The sequence below is a fragment of the Urocampus carinirostris genome, chromosome 17, assembly GCF_059441175.1.
Source record: "Urocampus carinirostris isolate Australia breed hairy pipefish chromosome 17, RoL_Ucar_1.0, whole genome shotgun sequence".
NCBI lineage: Eukaryota > Metazoa > Chordata > Actinopteri > Syngnathiformes > Syngnathidae > Urocampus > Urocampus carinirostris.
In genome coordinates this window covers 24,817,880-24,841,365 of record NC_142365.1, presented here as the reverse complement: position 1 = coordinate 24,841,365, position 23,486 = coordinate 24,817,880, and the positions used below count along the sequence as shown (strand labels likewise).

The 23,486-nt window shown below is 38.3% G+C and overlaps 1 protein-coding gene across 1 annotated transcript; it reads right to left on the bottom strand.

Annotated features, from left to right (window-relative positions):
- Window positions 1–1,429: 1,429 nt before the first annotated feature.
- On the bottom strand, window positions 1,430–23,259 carry rps6kb1a (ribosomal protein S6 kinase B1a). Its single transcript, XM_088320663.1, has 15 exons — window positions 22,999–23,259; window positions 16,864–16,907; window positions 14,761–14,881; window positions 14,227–14,295; window positions 11,136–11,283; window positions 10,988–11,045; window positions 9,768–9,868; window positions 9,604–9,694; window positions 9,438–9,528; window positions 9,260–9,367; window positions 9,129–9,191; window positions 6,366–6,443; window positions 6,179–6,286; window positions 3,836–3,948; window positions 1,430–1,781 (listed from the first exon to the last, which is right to left on the bottom strand). Exons 1-15 carry the CDS (start codon window positions 23,068–23,070, stop codon window positions 1,559–1,561), a joined length of 1,488 nt encoding a protein of 495 aa, XP_088176789.1. The 5' UTR covers window positions 23,071–23,259; the 3' UTR covers window positions 1,430–1,558.
- Between the last annotated feature and the right edge of the window lie 227 nt (window positions 23,260–23,486).

The window sequence follows — 23,486 nt, the reverse complement described above, 5'->3', positions numbered from 1 at the left end:
ATTTGCTCAGCATTGGATTCAACGGGGATCAAACCCGGAGAGCACAATTTTAACCACTAGGATTGTTGATGACAAGGGAAAACCATCCAATTTGATCTCATCATCACACCATTTGTAATCAGGGTGGCAGATTGTACAGCGTTGTAATGGCGCATTATGGGAAAGAGTTCAGCCAAAACCAAGGTACAGCATGGTATCGTAAGTAAAAATAGTGCGGTGATGAGATAAATGCCTGAGTAATCAATCTCCCTAGTGGTTAGTGATTACACGGTGAATTTGGGGTTTGATCTAAGTATGTTAACGAATATTGTTATTGGGACGAGCCGCGAGAATAGATGGTCAGACATTAAACCGGTCATTGGTACAGAATAGGTTGCTGACCACTAGGTTAGCGGGATTTGGTTCAGTAAAAAAAAATGTGGTCCTCACTTTTAAGTGGAACTATTTTAAAACATTCAAAACCCGAATAAAACAAATTAAACAACAATTTAAAAAAAAAATAATAAATATAACATGTCTTTTTCCGGCAGCAGTTCATAGTCAATGAAAAAAATAGAAAGGCATAGGAGGTGTAGTGCAGACCACTCAAAATGCATCCAAAAAATTTCAACAGGGAATTTTTGTGGAAGCCAAACAGTTTGGTGACAAGTGTAATAACGTTTTGGACAAAAAAACAACCTTGCCCAGGAAAAAAGGAGCATCATAAATTTGGCCTGGTGATATGGTTAAAATCATCCTTGGTAACCAGCACTTTTTAGGTTGACTTAGTTCCTCTTTGTTTCACAATGTTTTATGGTGTTCCACATGGTTCAATTTCAGGTCCCGTGCGGTTTTGAGTTTTCTGTTCCAAGCTGTGCTTTTATAAGCTTTTTTTTTTTTTTTTTGAAAAGTGGATTTGAAATCAGGGTTCAAAAGATTGATAGGGAGTAAATCATCTAAAAAAACTTGCATCACATCTGTGGATAAAAAAAGAGCTACAAGGAAATATATCTAGTTTTGCCCCTGTGAGACATGTTTCTCTGCTTAAACCTGCCTCGTTTTAAAATCGACTGTATATCTCAGTAGTTGCACTTTTTTATTTACGTTTGTTGAGCCACCCGGGTAGCTACACGTTAGCGTCCGGAATGTCAAACGTGAGCCAAACTACCTTTTATTCGATAGATTTAAGAAGTAAAATTATTTTCTTTGATTTGAGTGGGATTATGGCTTGTCAGGACAGATTAGTTAAGAATCACTGTATTACACCCTACGCGAGTCTTTTGAACCCAATTTTCAAATACATTTTTAATATAAATCCCAATAGCACAGCTCTGATTGCCTTAATTCCTAGGCTGAATTGGCTTTGGGGCACCCCTTAAATAGGTTTGATCGAGGTAAAACCTCACAGGAAGAGTTTTATCACCATATTCAGGCCTTCGTAGATAAAAAAAATAATCCAAAGTCCGTAAAAAGGGACCACCCTGAGCATCACCGAATATGTTGGAACAAGGCCAAGAGACGGAAAGGCAAAAGAGCGACCGCCGATTCCTTGAAAAACAGAAAGTGGCCGTGCCGTTGGTCATATGTGCATCCGGAGTCGTTCCGCTCGTTTGGAATTCAAACCGTGTCTCTTGTAGAGCGGTGCAGCGTTGCTGGACGGACGCCTGATGGGAAGCGGCGCCGAAGCTTCCGAGGCGCCGCTGCTGCCGCTACTGGTTTCCAGTTGCTCCATTGTGGACTCCTCCATGGGTTGTTCCGAGCACGATTCCTGCAGCCAGGAAACTCCTCGGCCAAAGATCGGGCTGCGTTCAGGAGCAGAAAACATCCGTTTAGAGCAGGGTGGGCTAAACTATTTCCCATGGGCCACATGTGGCCCCATCAGGGTTTTCATCCAGACCAGCAAATAAATATGGTGAAAATATCTTGATACTATATCATATATAAAAGAGTAAATAAGGTACTACTAATTTTATTTTTCATTTTAGCCAGCTTTGTCTCCATTCTCTATTTGTGTGACTACAATACACAACAGAAATACTACAAAATGACTACACAACACATGTCTAAGTGCTTAAAAATAGGCAGCTAATGTTCAATTTTGATTTCATTCTGATAAGGAAAAAAAAAACTACAGAAACTATGTAAAATAATAATACACCAATACTCAAAAGACTACCACGGAAATACTACAAAATAACCACACGCTTAAAAACAGGGACCAAATATATTATTTTGCTGAAAATAAAAATACAGAAATTCTTCAAAAATACAACTACAGTAATACTACACATATACGACAGAAAAACTACAAAAATCTAGCAAAAACCTACAGTTCTAAGGGTTCGTACACCTTTCTATTGGTTAATTCTGAGCACTTTAAGGACTTTAAACGACTATTTTCCAATTTCTCCAGTACCATTAAATGAAAAATCTAATGTAGTGTATTTTCTTTTGCACATCTGTTCTCCTCTGCACTACCGTACTCCATTGTTATTGTATAGTGACTTGTTTACCTGACTGCCCATTTTGCACATCTGTTCAGCTGCTCCTCTTGCACTCTTTGCACTACTGTACAGTACTCATAGCTATGGTTATTTACCTACCATTGCACATCCATATTTTTTTTGTACATTATATGACCCCCCACTTGCGTGTTTCACTCTACAAATTTTTTATTTTTTTGCACTGTTGTACATAAAATCCCTTTTCAATACTCCAACTCAATACTACATATTTATATCTGTATATCTAAGGAAACTGTGGGGGTCAGATGTGTCAACATTTCGTTCTGTATACATGTGTACAAGATTGACAATAAAGTATATCTGAATCTGAATCTTTTGCAGGGACACAAATATATCAGCAATTTTTAATCTTGCATGTGCATTTATCAAGAAAAAACATTTTTAGATCTTGTTACAAATACAGAAATAGCTCTAAAGGTGTTGGGTATTTGATTCAAATACGGAAGATAAAGAAAGGAAGTACTGTATGTACAAAAAATAGAAAAATAAACCAAATTTGGACTCATGTTAATGATATTGATTGCTCTACGTAGCAAAATGCATTCAATCTTTTAATCTTAGAGACCACTTATCTTTTGCTTTTTGTTTTTACTTGTTTTAATTTATGTTTTATGGAATGCTTTTCAAAAGATCTTTGTCTACATTGGTTAAAATCGATTGTAAATAGTCATTTTTTTTGCATTTTATCATTTCTTTATAGCACTGAAGAGTTCTTTTTTTGTTTTGCGTTTTATGGGATTTTGTGTAGTTGTTCTACATTAAATCTGTTTAGTGTGTAAAGAGCTCAAATATTTTTGTATCTTACAGTTTATTTTTATCTGTGAATATCTTAATTTAGATTTCATGTGTTTTTTCAGGGATCTCCTGCAATTCATACCAAATTACTAATTTCGCAATAATTTTGTGCATTTTTTATATCATTAAATAGAAACACTGAGGAGCTGTTTTGTGAGCCGAATGAGAGGGCTCTTCTCGGTGAGCAGAGCCTAAAGAGCTCTGCTCACCGAGCAGCGGTTCTGCTGAATAGAGCTGTCCTCTTGGGTGCGACCAATATGGGGCGGTGACGCTTCACATGACAACGCCATCAAGAAAAGCCAGCAGAGCAGCCGTGTCGGCATCATTTTCACACCCTTTTTAAAAAATGTATCATTATTTATTGCGTGGTCTTTAGTCAGAGTGCCGAGAAAAATGGCAATGGCAACAATTTTAAGTATTTTCAAGCACTTCACGCAAGATTCAAGCCTCTTCCTAACCTTGAAAATTCAAAATTTTAATTCAAGGATTTTCAAAGATTTCAAGCACCCGTAGGAACCCTGGTTATTTGTCCTCACCTGACGGGTGTCCTCAAGCTTGGGATGAATTTGGGAGGTGAGCAGACATCCGGCTGGATTGCAAAATAGTCCTTGGCGTTCTCCAACACGGACGGAGCCTCGTATGTAAAACCCTGACACAGGAAACAAACAGTCAGCTCCATAACGCCCTTAGACACAATCCATCCAACACTAACTTTATCTCCATCCCTTGTTGCTTTTGCTGTGAGACCATTTCACAAATTTTAGGTTTTATATGGCTCGTGAACTTGAATTACAACAAGTTAAAATACAGTATCGAGTAATCCTTTGATTACTGGTCGGGTTGTGTTCCGAAAGTTGGATAGTTATGGAAAACTGCTTTACTTTTCGATCAGCATTCCAAAACATCTATACAGCCATTTTTGACGAAATATGTCTAGAGCCGCAAAAAAAGAAAGGAAGGAAACACATAATATAGCGATAATTTATTGGAATACGTTAAGATTGTTCTGTTTTCCCTTTTTATAGAAACCATACATTTTTGAAAAAGCACCAAGGAGAGACCAGAAACGCCAAAGAGCCACATGAGACCCACAGTGTAGCGGGCCTGGGAGTCCAAGTTTGTTAGCAATAGAAAGCATCTTTCTCTGCCTTTTGTGGGTCCAGAACTTTTTGTTGACATGATGGCTTTTAGAGAAACATAAGGTTGAAAAAGATTTGTGCATACATAATATCCGTTTGTCAGTTGGTTATGTGTACAACTAAGACTGCAATGTCATTGACAAGCAGACAGACACTAGTAGAAAAGGCGCAGAGCTACTGTTTAGTCAATTGCTCGGTGAACAAGATATATACTGTATGACTATTTTCATGAGTACATGTGGCTTGATAAAAATATGCTACTTGTACAAATTCCTACGTAACATTCCAATTCTGTTGAGCCCTATATTTTCTGCATGCATAGCTAAAGCAACTCTTACGGTCCATTATATAAAGGGCACAGTTTTACCTACAGTATACAGTCAAGGTGTCACACCAACAGACCCAATTTCGACTGTACATCGCAAAAGAGTCCTTTATATGGACACTTATTATATAATGTATATTCCTTTTTGAAACACTTTATAATAAAAACCCACACAACAAACTGTAATTACCCGAAAACGCTAGTCTGGTAGACAGAACAATTTGAATGGGCAAGAGGTAGGGGTAAGCTAAACTATGCACACACAGCACGCTCCCCTCACACTGCCCCACTGCGCTGAAGGGAAATACATCCATAAACTTTTCGTTTGCAGTTTTTTGTCACATACTTAACTCTGATTGCATCTTGTTTTAAAACCACTATTTAGAAAAGAATAAGGTCAAAATGAGTCTCAATGATCTAAAGTAGCTGTGGGAAAGCAAAAAAGTTGAATGTGGTATATTTGTTGATATGAGACACGGGCTTTGGCATTATTACCATTTCATACATTTGATCAAATCATTTAATGTCACACAGGGAAATAAAATGAGTTGAAAAATTAGCTTTTGTCTGCAGAACAGGCTTGGCGGTTCTGCTGAATTATATCTTAAAATTTACGGTATGGCTCTCTCAAAAAATAAAAAAAGGTATTAAAATTATATTCTGCTATTATAGCTTTTTGGGTTAAATAGGTTCCCGACTGTAAGGTATATTAAATCTAGTTATTTGTAATTTTCTCTATTATCTCTATTATTCACGTCACAAATGGCTCTGATGGAATGTACTTGAGTTCATACTATTTTTATTACTTATTCTCTATTTTTCTACTCTTTTATATGATTCTGTTTAAAATATATGCACACTTTCAGTCTTTATTTTGAAGGATACAGGAAAGTCATCTTGGTATGTTTTTACAACTGCTTGACTTCTTCCAAATAAAAACATTCAGGTCACTGGGCCACGGTGAGAGAAAGGGAGTCATTCAATGGAGTGGGTCCGTTTTTCTCCCCGCGGTTACTGGAGGCCTCCTGTTGATATCAAACCTGCATCTTCCTTGACTCTCATATCAGCCAAAGATTAATATCCCAAATTAATCTGACACCGACCCCTGCCCTAGAACAATTCTTTTAGAACATGGGATGTTTTTTGATGTATTACTGGAATTCTGATCATTCAGTAGCTAAACCTTTTCATTTTAGTGCAGTGATGTTATACTTCAGGAACCTGTTTCCACCCTACACAATTCTATTAGAGAAAACCCACGAGTATAACATAAAATTCCAATCACATGCCTTGATGTACAATCTCTTAAATCAACGAGGTTTTACGCCTTTTGGGCATGAAAACCCATAATCGAGATTCCCACATCATCTAATTCCGATTTTAACGACAGCAAAGATGAAACAAGAAAAGCGCACCAGGAAAAGTTGATTGGCACTTTCGCTGAGCGTGGAATCGTCCGGGCTATCCACCGGAGGCTGGCTGGTGAACTTGGAGTCAAACTGGCTTACGTCGTCAGCTGATCGCTGCCCCCCCAAAAAAGGAAGCTTGCTCCGGTTAATTGTTTCGGGGCTTTGGCGCTGTACGCACGCCGGATGAACTCACCAGGCTAGGTTTGAATGGAGGTTCCACTCGACGTGCTAGCAGCTCCTCCCAGTTAGTGTGGCGGAAGAAAGTGTGGGCCTGGAGGGGAAATGTAGAGTAGCGAACCTCACTATGGTGGCCGACAAATAAGTATTTGGTAACCAAATGAGAAAAAAACGTGAAAATGAATATTAACTACACACCATTTTATTAATGTACGGTGTAACAATGTACATGGAGTATAAAAATGATATTTTGTTTTGGATTTAAAACTTCAAAAGAATAAATTACGACGGAAGCCTTTTTTTATATATTTTCCAGAAACAGCATGACAAAAGTACTGAAAATTGGTACAGCAAAGCACCAGTGTCTATTTACAGGTATAGAGAATGCGAAGTCTCAGTTCAAACACCAAAAATAACAATGCCGAATTACCATTGATGGGACTGAAAATTTGTGGAATCATATTGGTATTGATTCGAAAAAAAAAGTGGTATTGATCTTTGATAGTGTCTATTGTAAAGCAGATAAATATTTGCTTGTTCGGAAGGACTTTGGTGGAAGAAGAACATTTTGAAATTACTGTAAATTCCGATCCACAGAGCACACATGATTATAAATGTAAATGGTTGACCTCCCAAAGCGCTTTACAATGTGCTTCACACTTACCCATTCACACACACTCACACACCAATAGGGAGTCAGCCATGTAGTGTCTTCCCCGAGGATACTTCAACATATTACACGGAGGAGCCAAGAATCTAACCTGCGACTTCTTGATCCCAAGACAAGCACTTTACCTCCTGAGCTACCGCTGCCCCCGAATTATAAGGCGCATGCTCAAATTTAAGAACGAAATGCATTTTTGTCTTTGTATAAGACGCACCGGATTTAAAGCTGCAGCTATAAAATGATCAAATTAATGTCCATTGATTACATTTTCAAGCTGGCGCACACCAGGTGCCAACCGCCTAAAGGGCGTATTTAGCATAGAACGCTAACGTTTACTCTCAGTTGCGTTGGGGTGTCGAAAAAGACAAAAGTTTGTTGGAGCATGTGCATCTTTTTTTCAGACTTTTCTCTTATTTTGATTTAGTTGAATATTTCCAGTCTGTATACTGATTACAAAGTTCCCTGGGGCAGGATTTTTGCATAAAATGCTAATGCATGCTGCCAGAAAGCAAAATAGGGACCACAAAAGGGACCGCCATTGCTATTGTCCAGCAGGCCACGGCATTGCGCTGCTAATCTGTGCCAGCGACTCCGTGGAACTCATTGATTGCTACCCACAATCTTATGCTCAGAAAATGGATCAGCTATCTAGCTTGAAACTCCTGTCTCCTGTTCTCTATTTTTTGGTTGGCTTATTCTATTTTTTTCCTGACCCATCTCTGTTGACTGGTTCTACTTTCTGATCAAGAAGTGACATGAAATTATTGGTTAGTTGATCAGATTACGACATCGTGGAAATATTTATCTGGTTAGGAATAGATACTCCACTTGCTTGTTACGCTAAACGTTCCCTACACAAGTTTAGGCAAAACTTGCTTTTCTCCCTCTTTATTGGATATTTCATGTACCTATCTTTCCGTCCCATTACTCTGTAATTTAGTCCCAAATTTTGTGTTTTGTTCAATTTTCTTCTGTAGATTTGTAGTAAAAATATTCCAATGAATATTCGAGCAAGTGCGTCTTAATTAAAATATACAGAAATTTGCCGTGTAAAATTAAATTGGCAACACGTGAGACTCCGAGATTGTTTTTTTTAGACGTTTTCCCGATAAAATATCTCAAAACTGCTGCGTTGCTCCAAAAAGGTTATTCATTGAGCTCCTAAATACGCTTCAAAATAGAGGACTTGATTTGTAGATGAAAAAGATGAAAGATTGTGAGTACATTGTAAATATTGAATAAATGACTGTCAAACATCCTGTTTTGGCCCTGTAATGTATTAAATGAATAATATTGTTTAAAATATGAACTCATTTTCTAAAGTGCATCATAATTGTTTACAGACGTAACCACAGTGTTTTGTATTTAGAGCGTATGTTTTGTGATAAAGAGCAGCTTGCCTTTTTCCTCGGTGTCGCAACGAATAAAAGGCACACAATATTTAAAACTGCAGTGTTTAAAATGTGGCAAAAAGTAGCGGAATTTACAGTACTGTAAATTTGCCATTGCAATTTGGAGTGGGGAGGGATATCAAATAATTGAGTCCTCTCGCCATCACATCACCCCTGTCCTTCAGCAACTCCATTGGCTTCCAATCAACAACTACAAAATCCTGCTCTACACCTACAAGGCCATGCATAACCTTCCCCTTCCCTACCCTACCTCTCCAACCTCCTTCACATTGCCACGCCATCCCGCACCCTCAGATCATCTTCCTCCCTCCATCTCACTATACCCCCTGCCCGCCTCAGCTCCATGGGGAGCAGAGCTTTCAGCCGTTCTGGCCCCAGCTCTGGAACTCATTGCCACCTGACCTCCGAAATTCTGCGACCCTGTCCACCTTCAAATCCGGACTCAAAACTCACCTTTCCAGACTTGCCTATCCTTAACCATATGCCACCGCCCCTTTTAACTTTAATGTGTTTTATTGGCTATTCATTACTTGCTTATATTATTCTTGTTTTTACTCATTTATTGTTGTGTCCTACTCATATGTACAGTGACCTTGGGTGTCCTAAAAGCTTCAAAAAAACAATGTATTATCATTATTATCATTATTATTATTATTCCTTCTTAATGACACTGAGCGTTGTCTAGAATTTTAAAGCTTACCTGCACCTCTGCAGCATCGTTTGGCCCCGCCCCTAGGCGCAATGAAGCGTTTCGTTTCAAAAGCTGAGGGCAAAAATGAATGAAGTGACGATGATGTGTCTGTCAATACAAGCAACATGCAAAGGTTTCACCTTTTTGATGAGGTCTTTGGCTTCTGCAGTTAGGTAAGGTGGGAAGCCGAGTTTGCATTTCAAAATCTTGTCTATGGTCCTCTTGCGGCTGTCGCTGGTGAAAGGAGGCTGCGGGAGCAAACGTCATCAGCCCATTTGCTAACTGGGCAGAAAGCAGAAACGACGGCTGTGCACTCACGGCTCCTGTCAGCATGTCGTACATGAGAGCCCCCAGACTCCACCAGTCCACCGCCCGGTTATGGCCGGTCCTCATGAGGATCTCCGGAGCCCTTGGAAAAGAGCCACACACGTACAAACCTCGATAGCACTCCGCGGTCTACTCGGCTTGAGAATGTAACCCTCACATGTACTCGATGGTTCCGCAGAAGGTGTGGGTGAGCGTCCCCTCGTGTATGGACTCTTTACACAAGCCAAAGTCGGTCAGCTTCACGTGGCCTGAGGACACGAGCCGTTGCAAACGAATTTCAATATTTGACATGAATCTGCAGTTGCGCCAAGATGTGTGTACCGTTCTTGTTGAGCATGATGTTCTCCGGCTTCAGGTCTCGGTAGATGACGCCTTTCTGGTGCAGGTGACCCAATGCCATTGAAATCTCGGCCAAGTAAAAACTATCAACAGACAAAGAATGCATTGTATTTTTCTGCTGAGTATTTAATGTAGGGAGGTTTGAAAGATCTCTTTGATAAAATTTAAAAGCTAATATTCAACAAGTACCGGGAAATTTGAACTACCTTATCACTATCTGGTACAGGGTTGGGCAAAGCTTTTGCGTAGCAGACTTCATTGGGTGATAATATTATCAGAGGGCCATGGCCAGGATAATATCAACAGGCCCGCAGGGGGATTCAATCTAGCCCGCAAGACAAGGCTGAGGGAAGCGCATTAGAAAAATGAACTGCAGGTTGAAATGTCCACTTTATGTTGCCAAAGCTAGGTGCCGCTCACAAAGACACTGTAGTTGTATTTCTTTCTCTCTCTGTCTTCCTCCCTTTTTCTCTCACTCCCTATCTCTCTCTCTGACTATCTTTTTCTTTCTTTGTTCCTCTTTGTCTCTTTCCGTCTCTGTGTCTTTTTACCTTCTGTGGCTCACTCTTTCTTTTCTCTTTTATTTCTCTCTCTTGCTTTACCCTTCTGTCTTTTTACCATTCTCTCTTTCTCTCCTCTTTTCTCTCCTTCTATATTTCTATTTCTCTTTGGATTTAATTCTTTCTCTCTCTTTATTTCCCCTCTCTCACTATTTATCTCTTTTGTTTCTCAAGTTCTCTCTGTCTCTCTCTCTCTCCTTCTCCCTTTCTCTCTTTCCTTGTCCCAAACTCACTCTTTTTCTCTCGCTCTTTTTCTCTTATTTCTTTCTCTCTTTTCTTTTTCCTCAATCTACTAGTCCGGTCCCCGAGAGAATGTTTGTTCTATTGTGTGGTCCCCCGAGTTAAAAAGAGTTTGACACCCCTGCTATGGATACATGTTTCAAGGCTAAAAGATGACATTAGTTTTTCACGCATTTCTAGAAGTAATGGCCCAATTGGGACCAACGGTGTTTCCACAAACCGCATGTTGCCAGGGACAAAACGGTGGCCAAGGCAACAACATCATAGTTCCAGCATGTCGTTAATTGAAATCTTTCCAAAACCAGTATAATCTGGTTTAAAAGAGGCAACATTTTCCTCCTTTAAATCAACACATTTGAGAGTTCTTTTTTTCCTGGCCAAGTAATATAGCCAAGTTATTACCATGCTGTGTCCTCCATGAAGATCCCCTCTCTCTGCAGCTGCATAAAAAGCTCTCCACCTGAATCACATAAAAAAACCAAAGCCACGAAAAATAAGGAACTGAAATGATTCCACCTTCATCACATGTGAACCGCATCACAATGCTCACCACTGAGATACTCCAGGATTAAGTACAACTTTCCTCCTGTTTGGAAGGCATACATAAGATCCACTATAAATGGATGCTTGATTTCTTCCAGAATGTTCCTCTCGGCTTTGGTGTGCGCCGTGTCCTTTGCGTTGTGGACGATCGCGGCCTGACAAAAGGATTGGGGGCAAATGAAGAAAAAAAACACAAGAGGTAATATTAGTATCCAGGTGATGTCCCAAACCCCTGTTAGAATTGCTTTCGGTTTCGGTTTGGGTGACAGCGGCCGAATTAGACACCCAGTTTGAGACTTGGGAGTGAGGGAAAAGACTCATTAAGCTAACAAACACATTTTTATCTAAAACCTCAAGCTTCAGGGAGTGCAGGGAGGCAGGCGATCGTTTAGTATCAGCCGAAGAGGCCAATCAGAGCGTGAAAGCCATTATGAGGTTTCATGAAATGAAAGATAATGAAGCCTCTGGCTTTTCTAGAGGTAGTCTGCACCTTTCATGTGGCTTCACAAGTGAAATCCATCAGCCTGTCACTTGGGCAGGAAAACGGGCATATTGTGTTATATGCAAAACACTAAACATGATTAAATAGCTTTAGACTGTGAATCAGGGGTGTCAAAGTCATTTTAGCCCAAAGGCCACAAAGTAGAATAGCAAAACGCTCTCGGCGGCTGGAATAAAAGATGTGTGAGTGAGTGAGTGTGCAAGAGAAAAAAAGGAGAAAGAAAGTGAAAGAGAAAAAAAGAAGGCAAGAGAGAGAGAGCGTGAAAGAGAGAAAAAAAGAGATGAATGATTAAGAGAGAGGCAGAGAGAGACAGAGAGAAAGAAAGAGAGCGAGAACTCCAGTCCCAGCATCTTTGCCAGTGGCACCTGGCTTTGGCGAATTTCAGTGGGCGTACTTAAAAGAAAAAAGAAAGGAAAAGAAAGAAAAAGAAAAAGGGAAAGTGAGAGAATGAGAGAGTCACAGCTAGAAAGAAAGAAGCGAAAGAGATAGAGAGAATGCAAGAGAAAGAGAGAGCAGAAAGAGAAATGGTTGGAGAGAGAGAGAAAAGAGGTAGAAAAAAAGAAGCTAAAGAAAGAGGCAGAGGGAACATGAGAAAAAGAGGAAAAAGAAAAAGACAAAAAAGAGATAACGAAAGAGAGCAAAAGAGTTAGAAAGAAAGAAAAGACAGATTGAGGCAGAGAGAGAAAGAGGTAGAGAGAAAGCAAGTAAATAGAAAGGGTGAAAGGAGAAAGAGACAGGGAGAAAGAGAAAAATAAAGAGAAAGGTAGAGAGCGAGAAATACAGCTACACTGTCTGCGAGTGGCACCTGGTATTGGCGACATCCAGTGGAAATATTTATAAGAGAAAGAGAAGGAAAAAAGAAGAAAAGCAGAGGGAGAAACAGAGAGAGAAAGATAAAAGAAAGAGACAGAAGAAATTGAGATTGAAAAAAAGACAAAAAGAGAAGGAGATAAAAGACTGATAGAGAGGAGAAAAAACAATTTTTAAAGGTCAAATCAAGTCATGTTTATTTGTAAAGCCCTTAATCCCAGACTACAATTACTCCATCCCCTGTTTTAAAACCTACATGAGGGCCTTGGCTTTTATCTTTTACCTTAAGTATTAAGTATGTCAGATTTTTGTGCCTCTCATTTTATTTATTTTGTTATTTTTAATTCATGAATGATAATTATCGGTGAAGTATTTAAGGGCCATAGTGTCATGATTGATCATTACATGTTGCAGTCTTGAATAGTGCAACAAAAAAACAAGTGCTTAAAAGCAAGGGGGAAAATACAAACTACAGAGACTCAAAGTCACAAAACTGCACCATTTAAGTCTCAGTTCTTTGGCCAGCCCTTCACAAGGTTTCAGGGCTACCTGTTGAGTTGCACGATTTTGGGGAAAAAAAAAACTAATTTTCAGACCACTATTGCAATTTCGACTCCAGAGTTTGTATTGTTCCTTGCACTACACAATACAGCAACATCTAGTGGTCAAACAATACACATAGTCCCTTTAATATAAGTAAAGGCCATGTAAATTACGTATTCATTTATACTTTCACATTAATTTATTTATAGTTTCACATTAATTCTTAATCTTTTTTAGATCTTATTTGTGTAGCAATTTAATAAATATATAATAGACCACTGGAATGTTTAAAAATCAGAAGTCTTTTTCTGGAAAACCTGATTAGGCCAAGTTCCATCTGGACCCTAGCTCCAGAGCAGTGCTAGGAATTAAACGACCGCTGCAGTGTCCAAATTTTTGTTTCGTTTTACTTTTGTTTTTTGAAGCATTTTTCATCATATTTAGGCTTATCCTTTTCTTTATCAAGGATTTTTTTAAATGCCATATTTTTGGGGAGGTGCTTGGGTTGAATTTGGGGGATGCCCAAGAACCCCCAAATTCAACCATGCTGTTTGCGTCCTGTGGGTAAAGGTTTACTATGGATAGAATGATAACGCCGAGCGGAATGGCACATTCAACTACTGCCCCCATTCCTCCAGGGAACACAGGAGCGCAGTGGCGAGAGAAAACCATGTTTATCGTCTAATCAACTATACATAAACACGTTAATTAACCAATAAACCCAAAACAGCAAGCACTTAAAAAGCCAGCAGGTGAAAACACCAGCGTGTTGGCTCTATTATATAGCACCGTTCAAGTTGGCCAAACACTCCATTAATCAAACAACAAACTATAAAAACGCCGTGTTTGAGGATTACACAGTCGCACTACGTCACAACATTCGATTCATTTATATATTTATATCATACTTCATGTTATGTTTGCCTAATATTCAAACCAATACTTCTAATGATGTTTTACTACTAGGGGGAGTACATACACAATGTCACTTTAAGAAAACTTTGACCTTGGTAAAAGTAATTTTCCACAAATGCAGTTCTATAAATTGATATTAGGAATGAAGTGAATCAAATTGAATTTTAAAAATGCAATCAAATTAAACTGTTGTGAATTCAAATGTGTCGACAACCTGCCTATACTGTATTTTCAGTCACACCGTATTAATCCGTTTATATTGTATTTTGCGATTATTGTGGATTACAAAACAAACAAGAAATGGGAACCCAAAAGTGGCCATACACACCTTTTTCAAAACTTTCATTGCAAATATCTTTCCGGAGGTGGAACCTGTAGTCTTCCGAACTTGAAATACCTACAAAACAAAATAATTAAATTTTCTGTAACAAAACAATTTGCAGATGTCTTCATTATGCATTGCATAATTGAGCATGCACAAGAGTAGGGATGTAACTAACGACTATTGTATGTAGGTTCAATGAAAAATGTATCTTTGTTGCACCCATTTTTTTGTGTTCATTATCATTTTCCACATAATTAAATCAACTTCATGCCAAGATTAAGAAAAATAATCGTCATCTGATTGTTCGACTAATTGTTTCAATAGACGGCAACTAATGAATAATAAAATTGCGGCCCTACATTACTATTTCTATTATCGATTTCTGTCGACAACGTCGGCTAATCGTTATTGACTAAAGTATTAATGTCAGTGCATGTAAATCGAGGTATGTGTTATTTTCTTACTCATGCAATGAAATGAGGTTAACGTAATACTGCCGTCACCCTCCTTGTGAAAGTGATGAACGGTATAGCTCACCTTTCCATAGCCACCCTTTCCCAGAACTTTCAGCAGCTCGAAGCTCTCCGGTCGGAGTTCTTCGGTCCCCTTGTTCACACTGTTTTCGGAAATTTCAAACTTCTCACAGTCGTCCATGTCACTTGTGGAGGAAAAAATGTTTTTTTTTTTAATCTTTGGCTAAATCATCCTGGTAAGGATAGCATTTACAGTGCGGTTGTCAGGCGTAGGGTAGAACAGAATACATGAGACTGTGTTACGTAATCAGGATACATAAAAAATATAATCGTATTCCGTTGGTTACATTAAAAAAAAAAGAAGTAACCAAATTACAGGCATTTTTTTAAAATAAGGATTACTTTGCAGGATTACAATGTTATTTTAAAGCCTTTTACATTGCACAATATCAAATATAAAATATAAAAGGGCTCAGGAGGTAGAGCGCTCGTCTTGAGATCAAGAGATCGCAGGTTCGATTCCCGGCTCCTCCGTGTTATATGTCGAAGTGTCCTTGGGCAAGACACTGAATCCCTAATGCCCCCAATAAGCAGGTCGGCGCCTTGCCCCCAATAAGCAGGTCGGCCCCTTGCATGGCTGCATGGCCGCTATTGGTGTGTGAGTGTGTGTGTAAATGGGTAAGTGTGAAGCACATTGAAAAGCGCTTTGGGAGGTCTTAATTTACTTGAAAAAGCGCTATATAAATGCAGACCATTTACCATTTACAATACAGGGGACATTATTAAAGTCTGGTCTGCTTTAGTTTTAACTCTTTTTATACTTTTCCTCGTTCGCATTAGCTTTGTCTACATTCGCTCCTCTCTCTCTGTCGGCAGTCTCATGCACACTCAGGACCCGGGTGGGGTGCCTGACTACAAAACATATGACAAAAAAGGCTGCAAGACTAACAGAAAAGCGTCATGTAATTAAAGTGCAACTAACGAGACAACATCAACAAACAAGTAAGAACAAATGAAATAACATTAATTGAATGCAATATAATGCCAAGGAGCATGTGCTCTTCTTAATGTGAATTAAAACAAAGCATACGAAGAAGAACATTTTAAATTTGCTCAATGGTGGCTAAAATGTCAGCACTTCTTTGTTGGACTCCAAGCAACTACCTGATCTTAGTTTGTTCCATTTCTTTTTTAAGATTGCATCGTTTATCTTAAAAACATTTTAAGTAATTTAATTTATATTTAGTTTATTGTGTCTTTTATTGGCATATTTGGTATTGCAGTAAGATAGCACGGTGGATGGGTGGTTAGCGCACAGCCCCACGGTGCAGAGGTTCAGGGTTCAAGTCCAGCTATCGCAGCTTCCCCGCGTTGAGTTTGCATGTTCTCCCCATGCCTGCGCGGGTTTCCTCCGGGCACTCAGGTTTCCTCCCGCATTCCGAAAACATGCGTTAATTTGCCGGTCCCTAGGTCTGAATGTATCTCCTACCCACTGCCCGAAGATGACTGGGATGGGCTCCAGCACCCCCCTGCGACACTACTGAGGATAAGCCCTGCAGGTAATGAATGGATGGATGGATTGATGGTATTGGAGTAATCCAAAGTAATAGTTACTACCCTTTAATATTACATTGTGTATTTGGATTACATCATACATTATTTTTTTAAAACACACTTCTACTCTATAGCATATGAATAACCTATATTTTTTGTTAACAATATCTCTGTACTATTTGTACTTGCAACATCCATTGCAGCCTGGTGAAAGGGGGATTGCCACATGTGCGGTCCATTCTCAAAGTTTTTTCATTTTCCTCATGTTGAGGTTTTTGAGTTTTTCCTTGCCCTCATGTTGGTTTCAGATCAGGGGATGGTGTAATAATAGTCTTAAATAATAGTCTGTACAATAACCTGTGCAGCCCTTTGAGACTCTTTGTGATTAAGGGCTATACAAATAAAAATGACTTGACTTATAGATGAAATTTTTCAACAGGTAATTAGTAACTGTATCGGATTACATTTTAAAGTAATCCTCTTAAACCTGGTGGTTGTTGAGATTCAAGTACAGTACTACCTTGCTAAGATGCAGTTTACTTTCACGATTTCGACAAAAAATGTCATATTGACCAAATGTAATTATCTAGCTTGAAGGGTTTCTTTTACTCACTATTCAAAGTCACTGCATGCGTCCATGTAGTCGCTGATCTGGTCCTGAAAGCAAACAAAATAGAAAACAGGAGAGTCATAAATGATCACACAACATTTTGAGGTAGGATGGAGAGCAGCAAATACGCTATGAGATTAGCTTGAGCACATTTTGCTTTTGTCTTTTTGGGCGATAACAGTCACGCACTGATCTGTTGTTCAACAGTTTACAGTGATGAATATTGTGTTCATGCAATCCATTTTGTGTCAAATGAAACAGAAAATCTAACAACAGTATGGCCAAGAAATAATTTTAATAATTAATCATTTTCTAAACTATTATGATTTATTAAAAAAAATAGAAATAAAACCCATAAACCATTGCAATTTTTAAGATATAAAATAGCCTCTTCTAAAACACTTTAATGTGTACAAGAGTAAACATGAGACATTTTTAAGGTATTGTTCGAGTGGAAGTAGGCGATATTAATATCATTTAAAGGTGCTGTCCAGAATTAAAACTTTGTTACTCTCTGCCGTCATCTCCTGGGTTAAAGTCATAATCGCAGCCTCAGTCCGCTCAGTCATCGAGTACATGGATTTCTTAGGGGCGCTCAAATAAACTCTTCTTTTTTCATCTTTTTTGGGGTTTGGGTCGGCGTCTGGACTGTCTTGAAAAAAGGCCTTTTATTACTCTTACCATTTTCATTCTTTACTAACAAAAAACTGCAAAGACAGGCATAAAGTCATTCTCCAAACTCATCGCCCTTTCCTTTTACCTAATGTGTTGCGTGCCCTGAACAGCGTTGCTAAAAAGTAAGATATAAGCAGATGGGGGGGAAAAAAGCAAGGCTCTTTGAACTCAGTTGGACTTTGGAAAAACATACTTAAAAAGAGTAAATATTTTACTTTGAACTTTTTCGGACACCTCAAACCCCACCTTAAACAATCAGGAAAATTACAATCATATTGTCTTGAAAACTAGGTGAACGTTGTTTACAAAGAGATTGGACATGGCACTAAACAGTAAACACGTCATAAAGACTTAAAAGATGAATTGGATAAAAGGATAAATACAAGGTAGTGCTTAAAGATTTGAAGTTGTAATAATTGTGCAATAAAAAATAGTGCATCTTTACAATAGTGCAATGAAAAGTGATGAAAAAGTAAACTACGGTAAAATAAATACAATACAAAATAAATATTCTGATATTCATTTTAAACATTGAAAATTAAAAATATTTGTTGGGATTTTTTTCACAAATTGTTTTCAACGAAAAGGGAATTTAAGTTACTAGTGTTCTATTTAGCGATAACACAAGATCATGGTACCGATATTGGTCGGGGAAAAAAATAATGTTTGGAACATCTTTGTTTTTTGGGTGTTTCATGCTGTGGGTGATGACTTTTAACCTGACCTTGAACTCAAAGTAAATAAATAAAAGTCAAAGTTAGGATCAAAGTCAAAAACTTCTCCTAGAAAACTTTGATATCAGTATCGGCCGTCTTCAAGATCAGTGTTATTCTATCAGTATGCCGTGAAACACAGTTTCTCAACTGGTGGGTTAGGGATTCAAAAGTGACCTGTTTTCAGTGGGTCGCGGGACTTTGCCATGACAAAATAAAGCTAAAAAAATGGAGGATCAATTACAACCCTTAACAGTAGATGCCGATAATGGTAGATGATAGAACACTAACAGAATTTTCTAAAATTTTAAAACAGTAAAAAAAATCCAAGTGTTTGTCAATTAGCCTAGCAATATACATAAATACATACAAATGTATGTTATACACCTGCAAGTATGCATGTAAATATGTAGTAATATATATATATATATATATATATATATATATATATATATATATATATATATATATATATTTATTTTTAATAAAAATGGTCTTGACCAAAGTGCTACTACAAGTTCATTGCTCGATCAATTCAACACACTCTCTAATTTGCGTCAAAATTACCACACAACGAATCAGTGTTGATGAAATTTGGTGCCAACACTTAATAATCCACTTGAATCAATTTTATCGAGTCGTTGTTGCAGGCCTACGGGAAATATTTGAACTAACATTATTGGTATCGGGTATCGATAATTACCCGGGATTTAAAATGTGTAATCAAACAGCAGTAATTATTACGTTTTTCATGTTTTTACTTGATGACTTTTGACCTTACTTCACCTAAAAGAGAAAAAAAACATCAAAATTCAAAGATAAAAGCTTATTTTCATATACTTTGATGTGTGAGAGTAAACATAAAGACAATACATGAAATGGGATGCCATGGATTGATCTAAATATAGATATTATTAATACTAAGCAAATACTTTGATCTGATCGACACTATTGTCATTGGATCGATTCTGTGCTACCCCACTAAGGCTTAGAATGAGACATTTGAGACTTTATGAAAAGAGCCACGAGTTCCTGACCCCTACGTTGTAAGATACAAGCAGATAGGCACAGTGGATATTAAAGCACAAGGGCTCTTTGAACTAGTCGGACATTCATACATGAAAGAGAAAATATTTAACTTTCAACTTATGGACACAGCAATCGAGACACACCCCACCATTAGGTTAATATTGTTGTTCTTTTGTGCTGTGCCTTAAATAGCCACAAACTAACTGAATTGATTTTCTTCAATTTGTTGAAGATGTTTTATTCTGAAAACCGAAGGTTCTTGATTTACAACCATGGGCGATTTTAGGTTCAGAGTTTTGAGGGTACTGAGCACCCAGTGATTTGAATTAGGGCACTCTTGGGCTTCTGTAATAACATACCCTCACCGTAATACACTGGAGGCGCCACAGACTCCGCTGCTGTGCCGCAATTGACACTAGAAAGGAGAGCGGGGAGATGGGCGAAAGCAGTGATAGGAAATAAATGGACTGAACCATTCCGAGGCAGTGGAGTCAAGTCAAGTCATGTTTGTTTGTATAACCCTTAATCACAAGGAGTCTCAAAAGGCTGTACAGACCACAGATTATTGCAAACCACAGACTATGATTACACCATCCTCTGATCTGAAACTTAAATGAAGGCAAAGGAAAAATATTTCCGACGTTGTGTTTAGGGTTCATACACTTTTTCATGGCCAAATTCGAGCACTTTTTAAAAGACTTTCAAAGCAGATTTGCCTTTTTGTCCAGTACTGTTAAAGAAGAAATAATACACTATTATATTGTTAATAATAATTACGGTTTGTCATTATCATTATTGATCCAACCCACACTGCCTATTTTAGGTGGGTGCAAAACAAAGAAAGTGAATTATTTGAAAAAGTACATTTTTTTCATTTAATGTCTTTCGAGTCAGACTGACAAGAAACATGCCAACAAATTAGAATTAGAATTTTCTTTACTGTCATTGTACTGTCATTGATATCAACATCGAGAAACACAAGGGGATGGTGTAATAATAGTCCATAGTCTGTAACAGTCTATGGTCTGTGCAGTCCTTTGAGACTTCTTGAGATTAATGGCTATATAAAAAAAAACATGACTTGACATGACACTTCAGGGTAAAACATGTAATATAAAGACTTTGAAGAGAAAATAGATAAAAGACTATCAGGGTGAAGAGGCCCAAAAGTAATAATCCCAATTTAGTGCTTAAAAAAACTGAACTAGGTTATAATAACAATAATAATGCAATAAAGAATAGTACATTGCAACAGCAGTGCAATGAAAATAAGTGCAATCACATTTTGCAGCAGCAATTTAAAAAAAAAAATGTAACCCACAAGGTGATTATATATATGTACACGTTTTTGCACTTTCGAGTATGCAAGAGAATGAAAGAGAGAAATATATATATATATACCCGATACCAATATATATGTATATTTTTGTTCAGTTTAATTTGGAAACATCAAAAAGGAAAATAAACCTAAAATTTATGTTTTCACAGTTCTTTCAAGTGTTTACATGTAATTCACCCAAAATGTAGGCACTTTTCAAACCTTGAAAACACATCAAATTCAAGCATTTTTAGGGATTTCAAGTACCTGTAAGAACCCTGTGTATTGTTTACATTTTTGTTTTGTTTCACTTTTTATATTGAAGCGTTTTTCATTAATTTGAGCATATCTTGGGTAGCACTCCCAAAACAAGCCGGTTACGCCCGTGCCCCAAACAAACAATACATTTGAAATACTGTGTTTTAGAGTGTTTTTCACTCACAAGGGTATCAGCTTGTTAAATCAAATCATACAGAGACAACCCAAGGAGGTACAAAATGCAGTTTTAAAATTTTGATTCAATTTATAAAGACACAAAGAATCTAGGCCTATCTGGCCCTATGTTAAAAAGTCATTGCTTCCCTCAAACTCAAGCGCTCTTGGATCATGCAGGAGGACTGAATAGCTAAAAAATGGTTCTGGAGTGGCAAAGTCAAAGTCTGGATTTAAATCCCTTTAAGATGATGTGATGTGACCTTAAATAGTCATAGAAAACCCTCCAATATGGCAGATTTGAAACAATTGTAAAAAAAAAAAAAAAAAGAGTTGGTCAAAATTCCTCTAGCGTTTTGAAAGACTCTTTACCAATTGTCCGAAACGTTTGATTTCTGTTATTGTTGTCAAAAAATGCCCAGCTCAATTTTAGGTGCAGGGAGAATTACTTTTTCACATGTTTTTTTTTGTGACTTAATAAATTAAATCAACATTTCATCTATGGCTAACTATTCCTGAGAGGTGTTTTTGTTTCATCATTTTTCTCATTTGCCTTGCTGTCAAATTTGAGTTTGAACGCGTTCTAAGGGATGGGCAGGGCACCCGTATGATGGGCAGGGGTGAACCAGTAAAAGCTGTCGGGCCCTGTTGTTGAACAAGAGTGTGTTGTGTCACCCTGACAAGTGACATGGCCGCTTTCTTGTATCCCGTTTCATCTGGAGGGATGAAAGCTTGACCAACTGAGGTGCCGAGGTGCCTAATTTGTTTGGGTGTTTAGGCATTTGGGTTGGCCATGGTCAAAAATGTTTGTGTGTGTTTTTTGTTATTTCAGATTCAGATTCAAATTTACTTTATTGTCAATTGTGTACACGCGTATACAGAACGAAATGTCGATACACCTGACCCGCAGTTTCCTTGAGCGTCAGCCGGGATGGATAAGATTAACCACGTCTTCGTCAGAATTTTAGCGCAGCAGTTCGTCATCTCGCGGTTCTATGCCACTTCCATTTGTTAAATGGTCCAGTTTATTGTCCAGAGAGCGAACGTTTATTTTTTTCCCCTTTTTAAATTCATTTTTTATTGTCTGTGTTTGCCTTGCTGTCGGTCACCCCTCTTGAGGGATATGACCAAGGTAAATAGATAGATTTTTTTCATGCTGAGATTTTTGAGTTTTTCCTTGCCCTCATGTAGGTTTTAGATCAGGGGATGGTGTAATAACAGTCTGTAGTTTGCAATAATATGTGATCTGTGCAGCCCTTGGAGACTCCTTGTGATTCAGGGCGTCACAAATAAACATGAATTGACTTGAAACAAATGACAAAATTTGTTGAAATGGTCATTATGTAACTATTGCTGATTGTCGAGCCATTAATGAAACTAAACTAAAATTGGCAATCAGATTTCCATCCCTGTATTTTAAAACAGGATAATAATTCAAATTCAATTTTGGAATACACAAATTCATCTTGCGTCGAAGAGTCCTGGGGCAAGACAATGAATCCCTAAAGCCCCCGATGAGCGCCTTGCATGGCTGACTCCCTATCGGTGAGTGAGAAAGGGTAAGTGTGAAGCACATTGTAAAGTGCTTCGAGAGGTCTTCAGTGACTTGAAAAGCCCTTGTACAATAAAGTCCATTCCAGTTCCATTTGTCGAAGACATTTCTTCCCGTGTGCCGAGAACAGAACGTTCTGGATTTACAACTAAAAGATGCGCTCAGTGTCCGACAGACACGCGTCGAAAACTCCCAAACGTAAAGATGTGGCGTCACCAAATAAAGCAAAAGTAAGTTTAAACGTCACTTAAAATGGAGGAATTTCCGAACAATGACGTCTATAGTGTGTCTTGTTGAAATGAAGGAATAAGCGGGAAAATTGTCCGATAATGGATGCATCAAGAATTTCAAGACAAAACACAGAAGCGAGCGAGGAGGCGCTATTAGCATGCAGGCTAACAAACGTGAGCTGAAAATACCTCGAATTCCAGGTCGTCGTCCGACACATTCTCCACCGGTTGGTCCAAGTCGATGTGGAAGACCCCTGCCATGGTGTAAAAATGCTCGGCTGGGTGTTTAAAGGGAAAACGCGGGGCTTCTTCCCGGCCTCATGAGGCAGACATTACCGGCAAAACTACAAGACACGAAGCCGCCGCTGGTCCCGCTAACAAAACCACAACAAAACTCCATCCAATGGCTGGGAAGCCGGCAAAGCCTCTCTCCTCGTAGTGTGCCGTTCGCGAACGAAAGGACTCTATGAGCCTGGCTCTTTGAAGTAGAACGGGAGCTGGCTCTTTGAAGTAAACGAGACGTGTGATTGGTCAATATCAGAGGTGGGTTGAGTAACCAAAAACGTTACTCAAGTAAAAGTACCGTTACTTCAGAATAATATTTCTCAAGTAGAAATAAATGTAGTCATCCAGATACTTCCTTGAGTAAAAGTAAAAAAGTACTTGGTGAAAGAAAT

Excerpts from the sequence above, each read along its gene's own strand:
- rps6kb1a (XM_088320663.1), bottom strand. The coding sequence starts at position 23,070 with ATGGCAGGGGTCTTCCACATCGACTTGGACCAACCGGTGGAGAATGTG. Across the intron at positions 11,046-11,135 it reads AATCCTGGAGTATCTCAGTG|GTGGAGAGCTTTTTATGCAG; the intron begins GTGAGCATTGTG and ends TATGTGATTCAG. Across the intron at positions 9,529-9,603 it reads TGCGGAACCATCGAGTACAT|GGCTCCGGAGATCCTCATGA; the intron begins GTGAGGGTTACA and ends CTCTTTTCCAAG.